The following is a 17,333-nucleotide window of genomic DNA, read 5'->3' on the forward strand; positions in this document are numbered from 1 at the left end:
AGCCTCCAGGGGAGAATTGCCCAGAGATGCTGTGGCTGCCTGATAGGGCTAATAGGGCTCCAGGAGCTCACCAAGTACCCTGGCCTGCAAGGCACTTAGTGCTGGGGGAGAAGTTTGACTCTTAAAGGGACAGAGCACACACTGAACTGCTTGTGTTATGTTATAGCCCAGGGGCTCACATTTTGGTTGCTGTTTACAAACTGGTGGATTGGGCTGAGGCTACTGGGGAAGCCTCACTGGAAGGGCCTGCTACAGTGTGGGGACCCTAGCACCAGGGGACACAGTGACAAAAGGGCTGCAAAGAGCCCAGCACCAGCATAGGCACAGAGACAGGGCTGTAGAGAGCCTGGTAATGACAGGAGGCCGAGCTACAGCAAGGCCCCAGAAAGGCAATGTTTAATTACCATCTGTGAGGCTTGGGGTGTGGTAAAGGGGTGGTTTTGGAGCCATGCATCTAGCCCATAATGCTGAGTGTGTCCCGTGAGGCAACCATTTTAAGCAGGACCTGAAAGGGGTCCAATAACCCACAGGGTTCAGTAAGGTCCATCGGGACGGTGCCTAAGCACAAACTCGAGGGCAGCCTCCCTATTTATTGTAATTACTAATAAGATGTGGCAGGTGGGGAAAAGGGTGTCTCTTGGGCAAGACTGGCATGGTCATGGAGCCCTACAGGCATCATGGCCATCCCTGGGGACCCCATCCGGTGACAGTGCTAGAGGAATGATTAGTACATGGAGTCAGCATGGTTCCTTGTGGCTACGAAGGTTCAATGGCTTGTAGACACCACTTCCCAGTATTCAGTAGTAGCTGGATGATATATGGCTGTTATAAAACTTGATTCTGTTTTAGGGGGATGATTCTATTCTGAGTTGTCCACATTTCTGCAAGCATAATTTCTGAATGAGAGGCTTGTCCACAGGTTTCAGACTTGGGCCTTTATGAACAAGGCAATATATGATCTTTGGAAGAATGCTCTATGTCTGTCCTGGGAGTTTGCTTTCAGTAAGTTATCAACAGTGAAATAGTACATTACATATTAAATGAAATCCATGTAAGTAGTATTTCGAAGCAACCTAACATCCACAAAGCTGTATAATGGATATATTTTTCTATTAGTTACAGAGATGACAGATAAAATGCCTATACCAAATTAAGATGCTGATGGCTAGAAAATGGTATTTAGAGGTTTGCTTCTGGGAACTGGATTGTAGATACAGTAGATATTGCATTAGAACAATAGTCCAGGGGAATGGCAGGGGTTGAGTGGTTTCTAAAAAGCCGGTTTGTGACAGTTTTCTTCAGAGCCCACTATGTCTGAAGCCAGCAGACACGTAGGCTGTGAAATTGAAGACATGTAGCTCACTGCTCCATAACATGAGATAAGGTGGCATTAGGTCACAGTGCCAAACTGCAGAGCCCTTGGGATTTTCAGCTTTGGTGAACAGACCAAATTAGGACAACTGTTAAACAACCAAGTTAAGATGTGTGCATGTGATGGGTTTGTGGGAACAAAGGAATATGCTGACAGGACAGAACTTGGACAGCATTATGACCACAGGGAAGCCAGTGAACAATGCCCAGAGATGAAGAGTCATCAGAGGGAGAAAAACTACAAAAGGAGGGATTTCAGAACAGGAAAGGGTCCCTGAGAGGGGAACCCAAGGTCACCATGGACAGAAGGGACACTACCAGCCTGTCTCACCCCCCTGACTGCCCTCCGGGGGAAGGTAGGCCTTGGCCTTTGACCTCCAGGCTGCTGACAACTGACATTCAACAAAGAACCTCAGGGTGAAGTTTGCATACTGGCCAGATGTACTTTCCCTCTGTGACAAAACTTGCCTATCATAGAGTGGAGAAGTCACAGTCAGTCTGAGGGCTTGGGTCTGCCCAGAACAAGGTATTTAGGTCATAAATCCAGTGACAACAGATGCTTACCTTTATTTTTTTGAAGTCTACTGGCTTCCTAATTAATTCATAATACTCTGGTAATTCTTTCCTAGATGGAAGCTGAATGAAGACTTCACTTAGCTGCCGTCCTGAACTGTTGAGAAAAACAAAGACATAATACAAAGAATTACTATACCTTTGCCAAGAAACAGAATATACACAATCAGATCATAAATCATAAAAAAAAATTACTTTCAAGGGATTTAGAGGTGCATTCTTTGCTCTGAATTTATTTCACTTGATATAAACAATTAGCTTAAAATTTAATGAAGACTCTTCGTGTGTTTGTCCTGTTACATCATTATCAGACATCAAGGAGATCTAAAGATCTAGGACCAGGATTATTCCCCACCTATATTTCCTAATACTTTGTCCAATGTGCTGTTTTATCCTTTTCTTCATTTGATTATTCTTGATTCAGTTGTCTTGTACAACCTTATATTTCTCTCCCACCTAGTACTGTCTATAGTCCCTCTTCAAGTGCTAATCTAGATCACGTTCACTGAATGTTACAGAAAATATCAATATTAACTTTCATTAATAAATAAGAAGAAAAGGTAGATTTCTGGGAAGGTAATTGCTAGAATTGCTCTCCTTTTCTCTTGTGAAAAAATCAGTACTTCAATTTGAGTTTGTTCAGTCATCTGCAAATAATTGTTAGGCATTCAGTAATGTGTCATCTAATTCCCTTAATATTCTAAAATGCACGTTGCCTCAACTTGTTGATTTATAGGTGTTCAATTTTCCCTGTTTTCCTCAGATGCGATCTGATCAGTAACTATTTTAGCACCATTATTACTGTCTTTTTGCATAGTTATCTTGTCCTCCTATTTATGGCTTCCCACTCAGTGGTTGAATTTAAGCTGTTAAGGGTGGAAGCATCTATTGATGACTATGTGGGCCAGGTCACACACACTCATGGAAACAGAGAAGGGAATCTTCATTCTAAGCCTATATTCCTGTAATATGTTAGTAGCTCCTGTGGCCAGCTCTATTAGTGACAGGTATATGAGTAATAAGAGAGGCCATAAAGGAGCTAACTAACACTTCATGTACAAAGGACAACGGACAAGGGTTTTTCCTTGCTCTTTTCTTTCTCTATCTTTAGTGTGCTGGGCCCATGTTATCCTGGACTATAATGGGCTCACATTCACACTGTGGCTTGAACCTTCTTGGTCAGTATTAACTCACTTGTGGGCAGTTTTTGCTCCAAGTTTCTATACAATTTAACTGACATTGCAGCTCTAAGGCTATAATTGTACCCCTCCTTTCCAGGACCCACTGCTGCTGCTGGAAGCCTCCCAACCATCAGCAGATCTCTGCGCTTAGACCTCTCCCTGCTTAGGGACCCACCACTGCCACCACCTCTGGACTGCTTGCCACATCCAGACTATCCCAGACCGATCACGACCACCAGACTTTTCATTGTTGCCAGACCTGCTGCCACTGACACAGAGGCCACAGTGTTTGTCTCCATGCCCTGGGCTGGATTAGCTCTTGAGGAGCCCTACAGTCCATATCTGGCCATGTTAGAATATTGGCACAAAACATCCTTTGTTCCAGTACTTAGAAACAGGGGTTTCTAAGGACATTTTACACAGGTGTGGCCCTTGTGTCAGAGATGTGCCTTTTGTCACCCTTGTGAAAACCCATCCAATTTAGCTGAATTCTAAGCATCTGAAAAATCACAGTTCACAACTGTTCAGTAAACCTCAATCAAGGAACCAAAGTCTCTGAAGATTAAAGCTCTCACTGATCATTCTCATCACAGCTCTTAGTGTTGACTATACTACAAATCTCCACAGAGCAAGCAATTACGTGTGCTCTAGCCAAGGACCACTGCAGTTTAGAAGAACATTTTCTAGGTTGATAGCTTCAGGCTGGATGCAAGATTAAGAGCAGAGACCCTCTTTTGTATGTGTTCTCAACGGCCATCCTGCATGTAGGCAGCATGGAGAAGGAAGCGGTCTTATTCAAATACAGAGAATATAAAAGCTGGAGAGGGAGAGAGAGGGAAAGGTGTAGGCTGAGAAAAGGAGTCTGGGGACAGGATGAAAAAAATTTTGATTAGGATTGTGAGAGGGAAGTTAGCATAAGGATAATAAGATCTAGGGGACTAGGCAAGTTGAGACTGGTTGGAACTGGGAGACACCTGGCTCTGGGAAACACTGAAATTGGAAAAGGAGCTGATGGAAGAGGAGAGACAGAGACTGCTGGCAAGAAGACTGGGACAAGGCACTAGTGGGAGAAATTATATGGGGACAAGAGATAGGTGTGACAAGGAAGACTGGGACAGAGCCAGAGAGGGAGATACTGACATTGGAGTACTGAAATAGGAGCGATATAAAGGTTCCAACACTACTGATAACAGGGGATCCATGGGAAAACAGAAAACCATAGATTTCCCATTTTTATCAGAACATGGATTTTCCCTTTTAGAAGAGAAACCCATGGATTTCCCCCTTTTGTAAAGAGCCCTGCAGGCTGGCAGAGTTTCAGCTCACAAGAGCTGTTTGCAAAAGGGGCGGGAAAACCCTCAACCCTGCCTGGAGGGGAATGGAGAGGGGGAAGGGCAGGGCCGGACACTGGCACTTACTGGAGGCTGCTTCAGGCTCACCCTTCTTCCTGTGCTGGAGGTAAGTGGGGCTTGAGGGTTGTGGGGCAGGGCGGGGTGGAGACAGGGAAGCTGGCTAAGGGCTGAGGGAGTGGGGAGGTTTGCAGCCAGCTGGGCACTCTGCTGGCCGGGAAGAGTGGGGGGTGTTTGCAGCCTCCCCCGCTCCCTCAGCCCCCAAGCAGATTGGACACATTCTGGCCGGGAAAGGGGGGCTTTGGCCAGTCACTGTGGCTGGGTGTGGGGAGACTGCAAACCCCCTCTCCCCTGGACAGAGTGCTGCATACTCTGGGTCGTAAGTGCTACACTCCCCATCCTGCTGCCCTCCCCTGGCCCACTGGAGCGCAGGGTGTACAACTGGTGCAGCAAGGCACAGTGGGCCACACATGAAGGCTGCCTGCCACTGCAAGCTCCGCGCTGTCCTGGCCACACTTCTGTGTGCGCAAGGGCAGCACACACCTGCCCTACCCCCACCCCCCACACAGATCTAGGGGGCGTGGGACCCCTGACCCCCAGGACTGCATGCTGCCACTGGGAGCCGGCCCTGCCTGAATCTGCAGCAGGCAGCAGCAGGAGGGGAGTTGGCTTGTGCTCCTGCTGTAGCAGATGCTGCCTTCCATTGGGGCAGGGGGCTGCAGACTTGGGGTCCTGGCCCCATATCCCTGGCAGCTGGGGACCTCCTCCAGCAGGGCTGGGGGGCAGGGGCTGTGGGGGGCATTTAATTTTAAACACGGATTTGGGGATTTTTCTCAGAGAATTTGCACTTTTTTTATCATAGAACTTGTGATTTTTTTTTAATCATGGACAACCAGGATCCCTGCATGATAACTGATGGGAGTGCCAAGAAAATGCCACTCCTGTTTTTTTGATTTTGTCCTTCTAAAAAGGGAGGAAATTATGCGCAAAAAACTATATTAAGAGAAAATTATTATACTGGTGATCACTAGTTTCTTTCTCCTCATTTTCTGGGTGCCTGTGTTGGGATCCTGGTGTTTTCTGTATAGACGTGCTGAGGTCATACTCGGGTCAATAGGAGCTTCATTCTGAACATCAAAACTTTTTAGATAATGATAACTGCTCTGAAAAATCAAATCCCAGGTACCATAAATTGGGCACTTTTGACCTTGAACTCTGTTTCTTGGTTCCTTATATGGAAAATTACAATAATACCATATCCTAATGCCACTGTGGTGTGGTGTAAATCAATTAATTAAATATCTATGAAGCACTAAGATATTATGTAGTAATGAGCAGCACAGAGAAACCCATGAAGAAATGAATAACTCTGTCTTCAGAGTATAATAAGAATAGTTTGTGGTAAAAAGACATGTGGCAACACACTTAACAAACAAGATACAAAATACACTGGATAGCTGCTCATTAAATAATTGCTGTCCCAGCTGTGCACTGAAGAAGGCAGGAGCTCTGTGGAAAAAAACCCAGTACATCTTCACATAATTAAGACTGCATCGCAGTGAATTCACACAAGGAGCTCAATTAAAATCACACGGGCATTTCCTACCTTGAGAGTGCTTGGCATTGCGACCTTAATAACATTCTTTCAGTAAGTGTGTGTGTACCACATTAGAAGGAACTTTCTGACTAGGAAAATAGGCTACCTATCAAAATAGGTTGGACAGACATTTGGCTGGGATGGGTTAGTCAGGGATGATCTGCCTGAGTAGGGGCTGGACTAAATGACCTCATAAGGTCCCTACTTTACTATCATCCTGTTACATACTTGCTTCAAAATCCGAACCCCTTACTTAAAAAATAATTCAAAATGTGAGCTGCTGATACTGAATTTCACTATTTCAAAGCCTAGCCTTACAATTACATCCTATAAAGTATGTGAAATACAGCTTTTAAAGTTCTGAGAAAAACAGACAGCTATTGCTGCTAGTAAAGCATACCCGCTGATCTGTCATTTGAAAGGTAAGGCAAACCAGATGCACAGCTCTAACTTGCAGCTGACATTTTGGATTTGCAACTCAGAAGAAGCTCATTCCCACTGCTGTCCTTGAAACTTTAGAAGCTTACTTTTCAACTGAAAAATCTATTTAAGATGAATAGTCTTGAGTTGAAAGAGAGGTATCAAACTGTTTTCATTCTGGCTTGTTCCCAACTGCACTTCAGATTCTGGCAGCAATTAAAAACAATTTGTAGGTATATCCTTTAAATATATAAAAAATATCTTAAATAAACTTTGAATTCTGATCACATTAAACCACTTTAGCACCTCTCTCTTGGTACTATATGTCAGAAAATTCCCTTGATGTTTGTAGAGCTTTTTGTTTCCTGCTGACATAAATGTATAAACACACACACACACACACACACACACACAGAGTCTTACATTTTTGCTTATAATGATTAAACTAAGCAGTAGTAAAATTTACAAAAAAAATATAAAGAAAGAAAAATATGATAGGCTAGAATTTTATCTGTGGCTTTGTCCATAGATTCTACTGAATTTGAAATGCTACACAAATACTGAAATGCTTTGCTACTCAGAATTTGGCATAACTAATTACTGAAAATTATTTAAAATTGTGCATAAAAAAGCATTAAGGACATGAAATATGCAGCAGATACAGAAGACTAACATCTGAATTTGTCTGCCTAGATCAATGACAGCTTATGCAGTATTACCATTTTTTTACTGAAACTCCTCTCACAGAAGAATTACATTTCCTACTCCCTTCATGTATCCATACCATAAATGAATAAGGTAGACAAAAATACAGATCACTTCTTTTTTAAAGAAGTCTCAAATGGCTGTACTATGGGTATTTGGAAGGAAATTATTATGAATGTCACTCTTCTCTTTTAATCCATATCCCCAGTTTTATAATTAAAAAATAATAACCATGACGGCTACCACATAGAAAGCATGCGCAGTACATCACTCATGGTTGCCTAGCAACTAGCAGGATACATGTTGAAGAGCAAGAGGGACCTGCATAAATTAACAGAATCGACTGTGACAGAAAGATGAGTGATTGTTCACTACTACTGCACTAGGTCCTCCATTTTTTCTATGTAGTAAATACATACAGATCAAAATGTATTAAGGAAAAAAAATTATTTTGAGAGACTGGTTTAAGAAAGGTTTTCATGTTCATTCACTGTTTTATCTCATCATCTTTGCCAGAAAAATAATCTCTCTTGTTTTTCCCCCCAAACAGCTTGCCAGTGTGTGCATACTTGTATGTTTGCATATACTGCATTGTGTTCAACTGAGCCACACCAGGGGAGAATACAGCTATATTTACATATATGCATCATACCACTTTGTTTCTATTGGTAGTATATTACCAGAGAGAATTGGCACTGACATGAGAGATAGATCAATACTTTATTGCCACTGCTAAACCACTGACCACTTCAGATGTTTGAAATGACTGAAACCAGAAAAAAGGAAAGCAAGGCAAAAAAATGAAGCTGGAAGATGCTCCTACTTCTGTGGAGAACCTGGCACATTGAGTGTCAGAATGACACTCCATTAACAGCAGGCAGACCTGACCATCTCTAATGGTATCCTGAATACTTGTACTATTGGTGTACTATTGTCTAAAAATCCTCAACACACAGCACAATGTGCTAATTGTAATACCCATCTGATTGTAAGCTATAGTGGTTATTTTTATATAACAATACATCACAATAAAACTGTTCCTCTGCATCCATTAACTTCCAGCTCTAGTCCAGCAACACAGATAGATCATGCATGTTTTATGAAGTATATTTTAATTTTTCTGCCCCAGGACTATTTGGCTTTGCTAATAGATGGCTAGCATTCTGCTATTTTTTAATCAATTTGCATTGCTGATATTTAAATATTTGGATCACCGTTTTGGTCAAAGGAACAGTCCAAATTATTTGAGTATTTGAAAATGTCAGAGTACATTGATTCAAACTGGTTATCCATGTTGGCAAACATTTTATAATTCACTCAATAACTGGGAAGTCAAGGAAACCCTTAAAAGGTATGGATCAGTTTAAATACAAACGTCTTTTATTTCACTCAACTCAATTCTGCTAAAACTGGGGTGATACAAGCACCAAATTAATTATTTGTTTTAACTGATAGAATGTTCAAAATATTTAATATATATGAAGACAGAGGGAGTCCCTAGCATAAGCGAGAACACAGGAACTCCCCAATGATCCCACCCACCAGCTCCAGCATTGTAAAATGTGGTTAATAACAATCTGTTAAGGGAAGGAATCTCTATGCAACAAGAACAGCTCTGCCCTTACTTCTGTGTTTGAAGTGCCAAGGCTGAGTGCAGAGTTGATCAATCACAGGAGACACCACTTCATACGACACAGCTGTATTGTAAGGGAGTCCCACTAAAAGTCAATTGCTGCCACCTAAGCATTGTTAATAGAGAGTAGCAGGTGCACCAACTAATGCCTAAACACTAGAGACTGAATGCTGATAAAGGGAGAGAGAGATACTGCGAACGTCCAGTTAGACAAGAGAAATACTGGGAGCACTGCATTTTCTCACCTTAGTCCCTAAAGTAAGGAAAGGGAGAAAGAACCTCCCTAAGAATAAGTAAGCTCAGGAGGAAGCTTAGATTGAAACTTGGTTTTGAATATAGGAAAACTCTCAAATGGATGGAGAAGAGTACTGGAGAATAAACCAACATGCATATATGTGGTGTGGAAAGAGTAGGTGGAAGACAGGACATTTTCAGTTTGTGGACAAATTCCTAGGTCAGAAGCACTATATTTTTGTTTCAAATAAAAATGCTAATTTTTAAAAAAATAATATAATAATTGTATTGGATTATTAGATCTTTTTGCCTCTGCCCATTTAAATGGTACTCTCAATTTCAGAAATACAAAGACAGACTAGGTGGTTAAGCGTAAGAACCGAAACCTGGAATAGAGAGATGGAAGTAGTAAGACTCTGTTTCTGTACTAAGACCCCTCTCCCAAAAGCAGGCGTCTCTGATGGGAATTGGTTTGATGAAACAGGTGCAGAGCAAGGTACAACTGCCCCAAAGGCACTTTCTTCTTCCTTCTAAGTACATTTGTACATTAAATTTTGAAATAACAAAATGCCAATCAAATTCTACTGGAATTATTGGAAATGGAGTCTGCCAAGGTGATTCACATCCTGAAAAGTATCAGATTTTCCCCAGTTCTTTGCAATTTATATCAATCTTTTTCTGCAAAGACAGCAACTGTGACCTCTGATACAAAAATAAATGAAAAAAAGATTAACGGACTAGTGTCCCATTAGGATGGTTTGAATCAAGCTATTGGTTCTACAGTCAGTGAGAAATTTAAAACATAAGCAGTGCCGTTATTGGGTCAGACCAATGATTCATTTAGGCCCAGTACCCTGTCTCCAATAGTGGGAAGTAGTAGATGATTTAGAGAGATTATATCAACAGGGTATATCTAGAGTGATCCATCCTGTCATATCTTCCCTTGCATTAACCATCACTGTTTTAGGGGAATCAGAGGACCTCTCTCTGCATTCTGTTTAAAAGCTCCCAATGGAAATGTCCTCCGTGAATTTGTCTAAGCCCTTTTTAAACTGGTTATACTTCTATAATCTCCTGCAGCAGTGAGTTCCACAATGGAACGAAGTATTATGTAAAAAAGTATTTCCTCCATTTTAAACCTGCCTTCCGATAATTTCAGTTGGTACGCCACAGTTCTTGGGGTTTGGGGACTTGATGAATAACTGTCCCCTATACACTTGATCCACAACCATCATGACTGTATAGGCCTCTATCATATCCCGTCAGCCTTCCTTTTTCCAAGCTACAGAGAAGTAGCCTATTCAGTCTCTCCTGGAACAGTAGCTATTCCATGACCCTGGTCATTTTGGTTGCCCTTTTCTGTTGCTTTTTTTAAATTCTACCACTTCCTTTTTAAAATGTGGAAACCAGAACTGCATCTAGTATTCAAGATGTGGGCACACCATGGATTTATATTGTAGTGTAATGATATTCTCCATTTTGTTCTCAGTTCTCTTCACAGTGATTCTTAACTGTTTTTTTGGTTGCTGTTGCACACTGAGACAACACCATTAAAGAACTATCTACAATGACTTCAATTTCTCTTTCCTGGGTAGTAATGGCTCATTCAGAGTCCTGAATTGTTTATGTAAAATGGAGGGTATTTTTCTCCATGTGCATTGCTTTGCACTTGTCAATGCAGAAATTCATCTGCCACTTTACTGCCCACTCAGTTTTATGAGATCTTTCTGTAACTCCTCACAAACAGCTTGGGATTTGACTATCTGTAAAATTTAATATCATCTGCAAATTTTGCAGTTTCACTAGATGCCCTGATTTCCAGATCATTTATGAACATGTTGAACAAAACTGGCCACAGGACAGATCCCTGGAGACCCCACTATTGAAAATGACAGTTTATCCCTATTCTTTGTTTTCTATCTTTTAACCAGCTGTTGATCCACAAAAGAATCTTCTTTCTAATTCCATGGACACTCAAGGTTTTTACAGCCCTTGGTGAGGAGCTTTGCCAAAAAACAACAGTATGAACCCCCTCGTTAAGACCCCCCCTCAAAAAAATCCAGTGACAGAGGATTTCTTTTTACAAAAATCACATTGACTCTTCCCCAGCCTATATTTATCTATGCAACTGCTAATTTTATTCTTTAGTATTCTTTATTATATATTCTACCAAATTTGCCAGGCAGGGATAGAAATGATTCTCATGTCTGCAGTTCCTGGGATCACTTCTGGAGCTCTTCTTGAGCCTTCTCTCTATGAATGCCTCCCCAGACCCTTCTTAACAGCATCAGTCCTTATAGCTGTTATCCATTATCTTCATTATCTCATAATTCTGTCAACCACTTTCTCTCATGACTGGAAGACTCTTGCTGAAGCTAATGGGACTTTCCATTTCTTTGAGCATCTTCTGAGTATGATCCATTTCAGTGGGAATTGAAGAGTTCTAGAAAAGCCGGGCTGGAAGGGACCTCTGGAAGTTGTCTAGTTTAACACCCTGTTCAAGGTAGGATCATCCCTATCTAAATCATCCCATAAAAGTCTTTGCTTAATCTATTTCTAAAACTATACAAGTCAACCCTGCCATACAACAAGGCATGCTGCCCAAAGACAGCAAAAGCACCCTAACCTGCAACAGGTAAAGCAGGGTGATAATGGTAGTCAGTGTCCTGCTACTGCAAGGGTTGTTATAATGTACTCAAGAAATCCATGGAGAGGGATTAAGTCCCAGGAAGCAGGAGCACTGGCACAACCTAGTCAAAATCTTGTGCCTTGGTTGTAGCCAAGACACAATGCTTCTAAGGAAGGCAAAAAAATAAAAAGTGTATATATATATACACACTTTGAGATACATATATATCCCAAAGACCTTGACATCTACAGCAACAGGATGGGGGAAAAAATCCCTCCCTGCCCTGTGTGGCAACAAACACAGCCCAGAAGCATGGAAAAAATGCTCTCTGTTCTGCTCTGCAACCTGAGAACAGCAAGCACAACTCCACACCTCATACCCACTTATTGGATTGCTAGAACTCCCCTTTCTGTATCATTTGCATAGAATTATCCCAGCTCCTTTAATTTCCTTTCATAACTACATCAGTTATGTAGCTTTCCTTCATTTTCCTGCTGCTAGCATGGTCCTCTCCGTTATCCATCTGCTTTAGGCTGAAGAGTTCTTCTTATTTCCCAGCAACGTGTGTGTATGTTGGGGGGGAGGGGGGAATGGAAGTCCTGTTGCTCTTACAAACTGGCAATGCTATTGGTCCCAACACGAAGTTGGATCACTGGAGTCTTTCCCTATTACAATGGGATCCTATTATAATGAGGTTCATAACTCATATCTTTGCTCCTGGCAAAGAGAATACTATTCCACTTTCTAAATCCACTCTGGTGACAGCATTGCCAGTTCTTAAAAAGGATCCCCCAGTCGCACAGACTTTCTTTCCAGGTACTAGTGTGAATTTCTGGTTCTTTTCCTTCTGTTCTGATTTAAATCATTTCATCAGACCTTCTGTTCTCTCAGTTTTCTGTATCCCTCTCATTCCTTTTTGGACTCCAGCCCCTAGCTATCTCAACATTCTCCTTCTTTCTGTGCAGCTAGGGACTCTCATCTTCCTTGTCACATCATCCTCTTTTCTGACTGTTCTCCAGTGCAAAAATACCTGTTCCTCAACTTTCTTTCTCCTTTATTAGCCAGTTTTTCCCTTGTCCTTATATTGTTATATGAGTCCATGGGTCACACTTCTTACCCAGGGGTTTCCCTTCTTGTTTAGAAGGTATCTGCAAATCCTGGCTTATTCATGCTGCTGCTTCTTTCTTATTCTCTCTCATGTCTTTAAATCTCTATCTGTGCACCACCGCTGACTACAGCTGCATCACCAGTCCTTGGATCTACTACTGCATGAGCTGTAACAGGTGACCTTTTGTGTATAAAAAGCATCTGTTAGGTACTTGCTCAAGGAAACATCATCTTCCAGTTTCTACAGCCAGTCTGTTTCATTCTCTGCCATTTTTCAGATCTCCGCCACTGCTTTCATTCATCATCTCCTTCATGTCCCTAACTTTAAAGAAATCGTAATCCTCCTAAATCATTCAAAATCCCCGTTTACCGCTCTTTTTTGGCTTTGTGGTTGCTACATGTTGGTGTTTTTTGCAAGTGTCACCTCTCATTTAGATTCTGCTGTTAACTGTCAGCTATGCTCAAAAGGCAGGGGCTTCCCTCATACCCTTGGTTGGCTTTGTTCAGCTCACATCGCACAGCTCCAAACAGATTGCAAGCTCCGAACTGCAGCCAGACTATAGACCCTACAAACTACAACTGGTAACCAAACAGCTAAGCAATAAACATACAAAGACATTTTCTCCAAGAAAAAAGAATTACTCTTCTCACCAGGGACAACCTCCATGCTACTTACTCCTTTTATTATACAGAGTACATTTCATATATGTGCTATAAACTTTTCACCTGGCTAAAAGTCACTGAAAATTAGGGTTGGAAGGGTCATCAGGAGGTCATCTAGTCCAACCCCCTGCTCAAAGCAGGACCAGCCCCAAATAGATCATCCCAACCAAGTCTTTGCTTAGCCAGGGCTTAAAAACCTCCAAGGATGGAGATTCCACAGCCTCTCTGGGTAACCTGTTCACGTGCTTTACTATCCTCCTCGTGTGAAAGTTTTTTCCTAACATTTAACCTAAACTTCCCTTGCTGCAATTGGAGACTGGTCCTCCTTTTTCTGTCATCTGTCACCAGTGAGAACACCCAGACCATTTTTATTGCCCTCCATGGGTCTCTCTCTAACTTGTCCACATTCTTTCTGTAGTGGGGGGCCCAAAATTGAACACAGTATTCCAGATGTGGCTTCACCAGTGCTGAATACAGGGGAATAACCACCTCCCTGGCAACACTCCACCAGTTGCTAATGCAGTCCAGCATGCTGTTAGCCTTCTTTGCAGCAAGGGCACATTGTTGGCTAGCGTTCCTTTTAGGTTATCTTTATTCTAACCTCACTGGATGGAATGAAAAGCTCTCCAATATTAAGATCAGAAGAAGATGCAAAACTGATCCTTCCACAGGAAGGACCAAGTTGGTTCAATATATACCGTCTTCCAACCCCACACATTTGCTTTTTCACGTAGGGCAATTTTCCTTGAAGTCAAAAGCGTTTAGCTTGGCTCTCTGCTTGTTTTCCCTTGCTTACAAATTTCAAATTCCTAGCTGAAACATCATAATTGCAGCTTAGATTAATTGTTGTACTTCATTAGGGAAAACATAATAAAAAAGTAGATTGCCAAAACAGTATCTCCAATGGAGAAAGAAACAAGGAGCATGTCAAACTAAAAGGAGAAACTTTTATTTCTTTTTCTGTATTTTCTCTCTCCTTCCACATAGTATCATAGACCTCAAGCTAGAAAGGTGACTGAGATGAGTATGAAATGTTTCATATAAGAGATTGCTTGTGTCCTACATTCTGTTTGGGGGGATTTTTTAAAATCGTTTTAAAAAAATCCATTGTATCCTTTCTGCACAGAATTCCAAATACTTTTATTTAGAACAAAGTCACAAGATCTATCATAAACTCTTATATTTTTGTTGTCTAGGGCCAAATTCTTCCAAACAGTTTTGCAACTTTGTAACATCAATTAATTTGAGAATCTTCCTTTTCCTTAACAGTTGCTGGATAACACAAATTTTCTGTCCCATACAACAAGTGAACAAAAACCTCCAATACAACCTGACACAAAGACAGAAGAAACAAAACATCTATCTATCCTTGCCCAACGCCCCAAAAGATAATTTGTCCTTAACACAGGCATGCAGCTTCCCTGTTTTTTTTCCAAGGGCAGTCAATGCCAATAATGAGCTCATCATTAAAATTGAAAGTAGTAGCTAAGGGCAGAGTTTCAGATACTTTGTTTTCTTTCTTCTTCTTTTCTAACTGCATTGCACTCTACAACCTTTGCTGTTGGCAAGGCAATGTTAGGAAACAAGGAGGAAAAAAAAAAATCGCTCTACAACTGTAGTTACTTCTTGATGACAACAAGTAGGTTTCTGAAGTCTGATGTCCATACTTAAAATAACAGATTGGCACTTCAGGCACATTTGTAGTTAAACAAGCTTGTAACGGATGTAACTAACTCTTAATTGCTTAAGGCAGGAAGGCCTGGCAATAAGTTAAAGCACTCATCTTTTGATTTTGTGGTTGTATCTGTGCAGAGTACAACATAAAAACAACTATAAAAATGTAACAATAAAATATTATAATTAGTGATGATACCTACTGTCCATTCAACTATATCACAGGTTTCCAAACAATTTAGTTTGCCTGGTACACCCTTTTCTGATATTTTAGTGGACTTGTGAATATTTAATTCAGAAGCCACTTCAAGCAAGTTACTAGAACTAATGTCAGAAAGCAATATTCCTGGTTTCTCCAGGTTAGGCAGAAAGGACTATTATATCATAAACTGGCAAGAAAATATTAATTGGTATTTATCTTAAGAGTCCTATAAAGCACGTTAAATGATTTCTAAATATCCTGTGGCTTTATTTTAAAATAATCCCTTCAATTTACTCCAAATCAAATAAGAAGTCTATGTCCTAATATGAAACTATATCCATGCATTGCTTCAAACTCAAGCTATAATTTGATATGAGCTAGAAAAAGAAAGCATGCCTTTCTTCCTTCAAGAAACTTTTATATCTTGAAGAACAGCTGATAATCTGGTTCAACCAGTAAACCCATACCAAGTTCCAGACCCAGAGAGCACACAAACAACCCAAATGGGGCATTTTAATTGGAAAGACAACGTAAAGAAACACAAATATTTTATGTGTATGGTATTTGGGGAATGAAGGGGGGCAAGATAGAAAAGGTTCATACTAGTCATACCAATGGAAATACTTAAACCAACAGGAAAAGGAAAAATTGAGGTGGATTCTTCCTTTCTTTTTCTATCAACTGTGTACAGTTTTTTATGTGACGTGCTGTCTTTGCACATCCGAATGAAACAATTACAACAATACACAATATGTGTATGTGTATTTAAAGACTTCAAAATAACCCATAACATTGTTAGTGTCCTGTTACATCTTTAGGAAGCCACCCCTGGGTAGGATACTGGGTTTTTAATATTCTGTCAGGAGATCAACATTATAAGAATATTAGTAAGCATAAACTAGAGGGGAATAAGTGTGCACTACTCACACCAATCCATCTCTGTAACTAGGATCACGTTCTCAGTCTAACCAGTTTTAGGTTGATTTGACAGATAGTACAGATGCCACAATCCATTCCTGGGAGGATATAGTTTATGCCAAGTGGAAACCATGATATCCAAAGGGAATAGGAAACAGTAATGCCTGCATTACAGTGAAGACTATAAAGCTTAAGTGGATGTTGCATTTTGCATATCTGTTTAGCATAAACTTTGAAAACATATGTGCAAATTAGATTTTTTGCATGATTCATGATTATATTGATTGTTGGGCATCTCCCTAATCCAAGTGGGAAACTATTTAAAATATCACTCCCTGTTACAGTGCAGCCTTGTTTAGACTAGGATTTGGGAGGCATGCAAAAACTTTTGAGTAGCAGGTTTTCAGATAAGATGGTATTACTCAGAAAGCCCAGAACACCTTGGAGGGAGCTCACCAGCTGGTTTTATAAAGGCTGTGATAGCTGCAATTCAGGCCTTCTATTGGCAGTCTGCACAGCCTGCCTGCCTTCTCATCTAAGATTCCAAAATACATTAAGCTATACAGATGTCAGAATATACCTTTCAGTAAACTAGGATTAAACTACAGTAGGTAATGGAAGATGATGGTATATTTGACAAGATGTGGAAGTTAGGATGAAATCAAGAAAATATAAGAGTTACACTTTAAGAGAATCCTTCTCTGCTGATGCTGCTTTCTATCTGTTCCTCAGCTAAACCAATGTTTAAGAGGAACACTACAAAAAATTTGAAGAGGGTATGAGTGGACCCAAGAGGCAGACAGAAGAAAATGCAATTGATGTTAATAAATCCTGGAAGTCATTTGAGGCTGGTTACTAGATTTTTTGCCCTGACTTCCTTAACAAAAGGGAAGAATACCTGTAAATTACCCTGCATTGCCAGGCCATAGCTTACTCTGGTGTGATCCCTGCCTATATGAAATGACTAAACTTGGATAACATAATCTAATTTAAAGGCACACTGAGCAAAACTAAGGTACAAAACAGGATTTAGTGCATAGGCTTCTCAAGACACTGTCTTTAGAAGAAGGGCTAGGT

General features: G+C 40.8%; 1 protein-coding gene across 4 annotated transcripts in view; it reads right to left on the bottom strand.

The window, feature by feature from the left end:
• Positions 1–17,333, bottom strand: part of SMARCA2 (SWI/SNF related, matrix associated, actin dependent regulator of chromatin, subfamily a, member 2) — a 190,649-nt gene that overhangs the window by 12,949 nt on the left and 160,367 nt on the right. For all 4 annotated transcript variants that reach the window (XM_019554883.1, XM_019554887.1, XM_019554885.1 and 1 more), the window contains one exon: positions 1,936–2,041. In XM_019554883.1, the coding sequence (XP_019410428.1) occupies positions 1,936–2,041 (106 nt within the window). The remainder of the gene's footprint in view (positions 1–1,935; positions 2,042–17,333) is intronic.

The sequence above is a fragment of the Crocodylus porosus genome, unplaced genomic scaffold, assembly GCF_001723895.1.
Source record: "Crocodylus porosus isolate Cpor-Errol unplaced genomic scaffold, CroPor_comp1, whole genome shotgun sequence".
In the NCBI taxonomy this organism is placed as follows: domain Eukaryota; kingdom Metazoa; phylum Chordata; order Crocodylia; family Crocodylidae; genus Crocodylus; species Crocodylus porosus.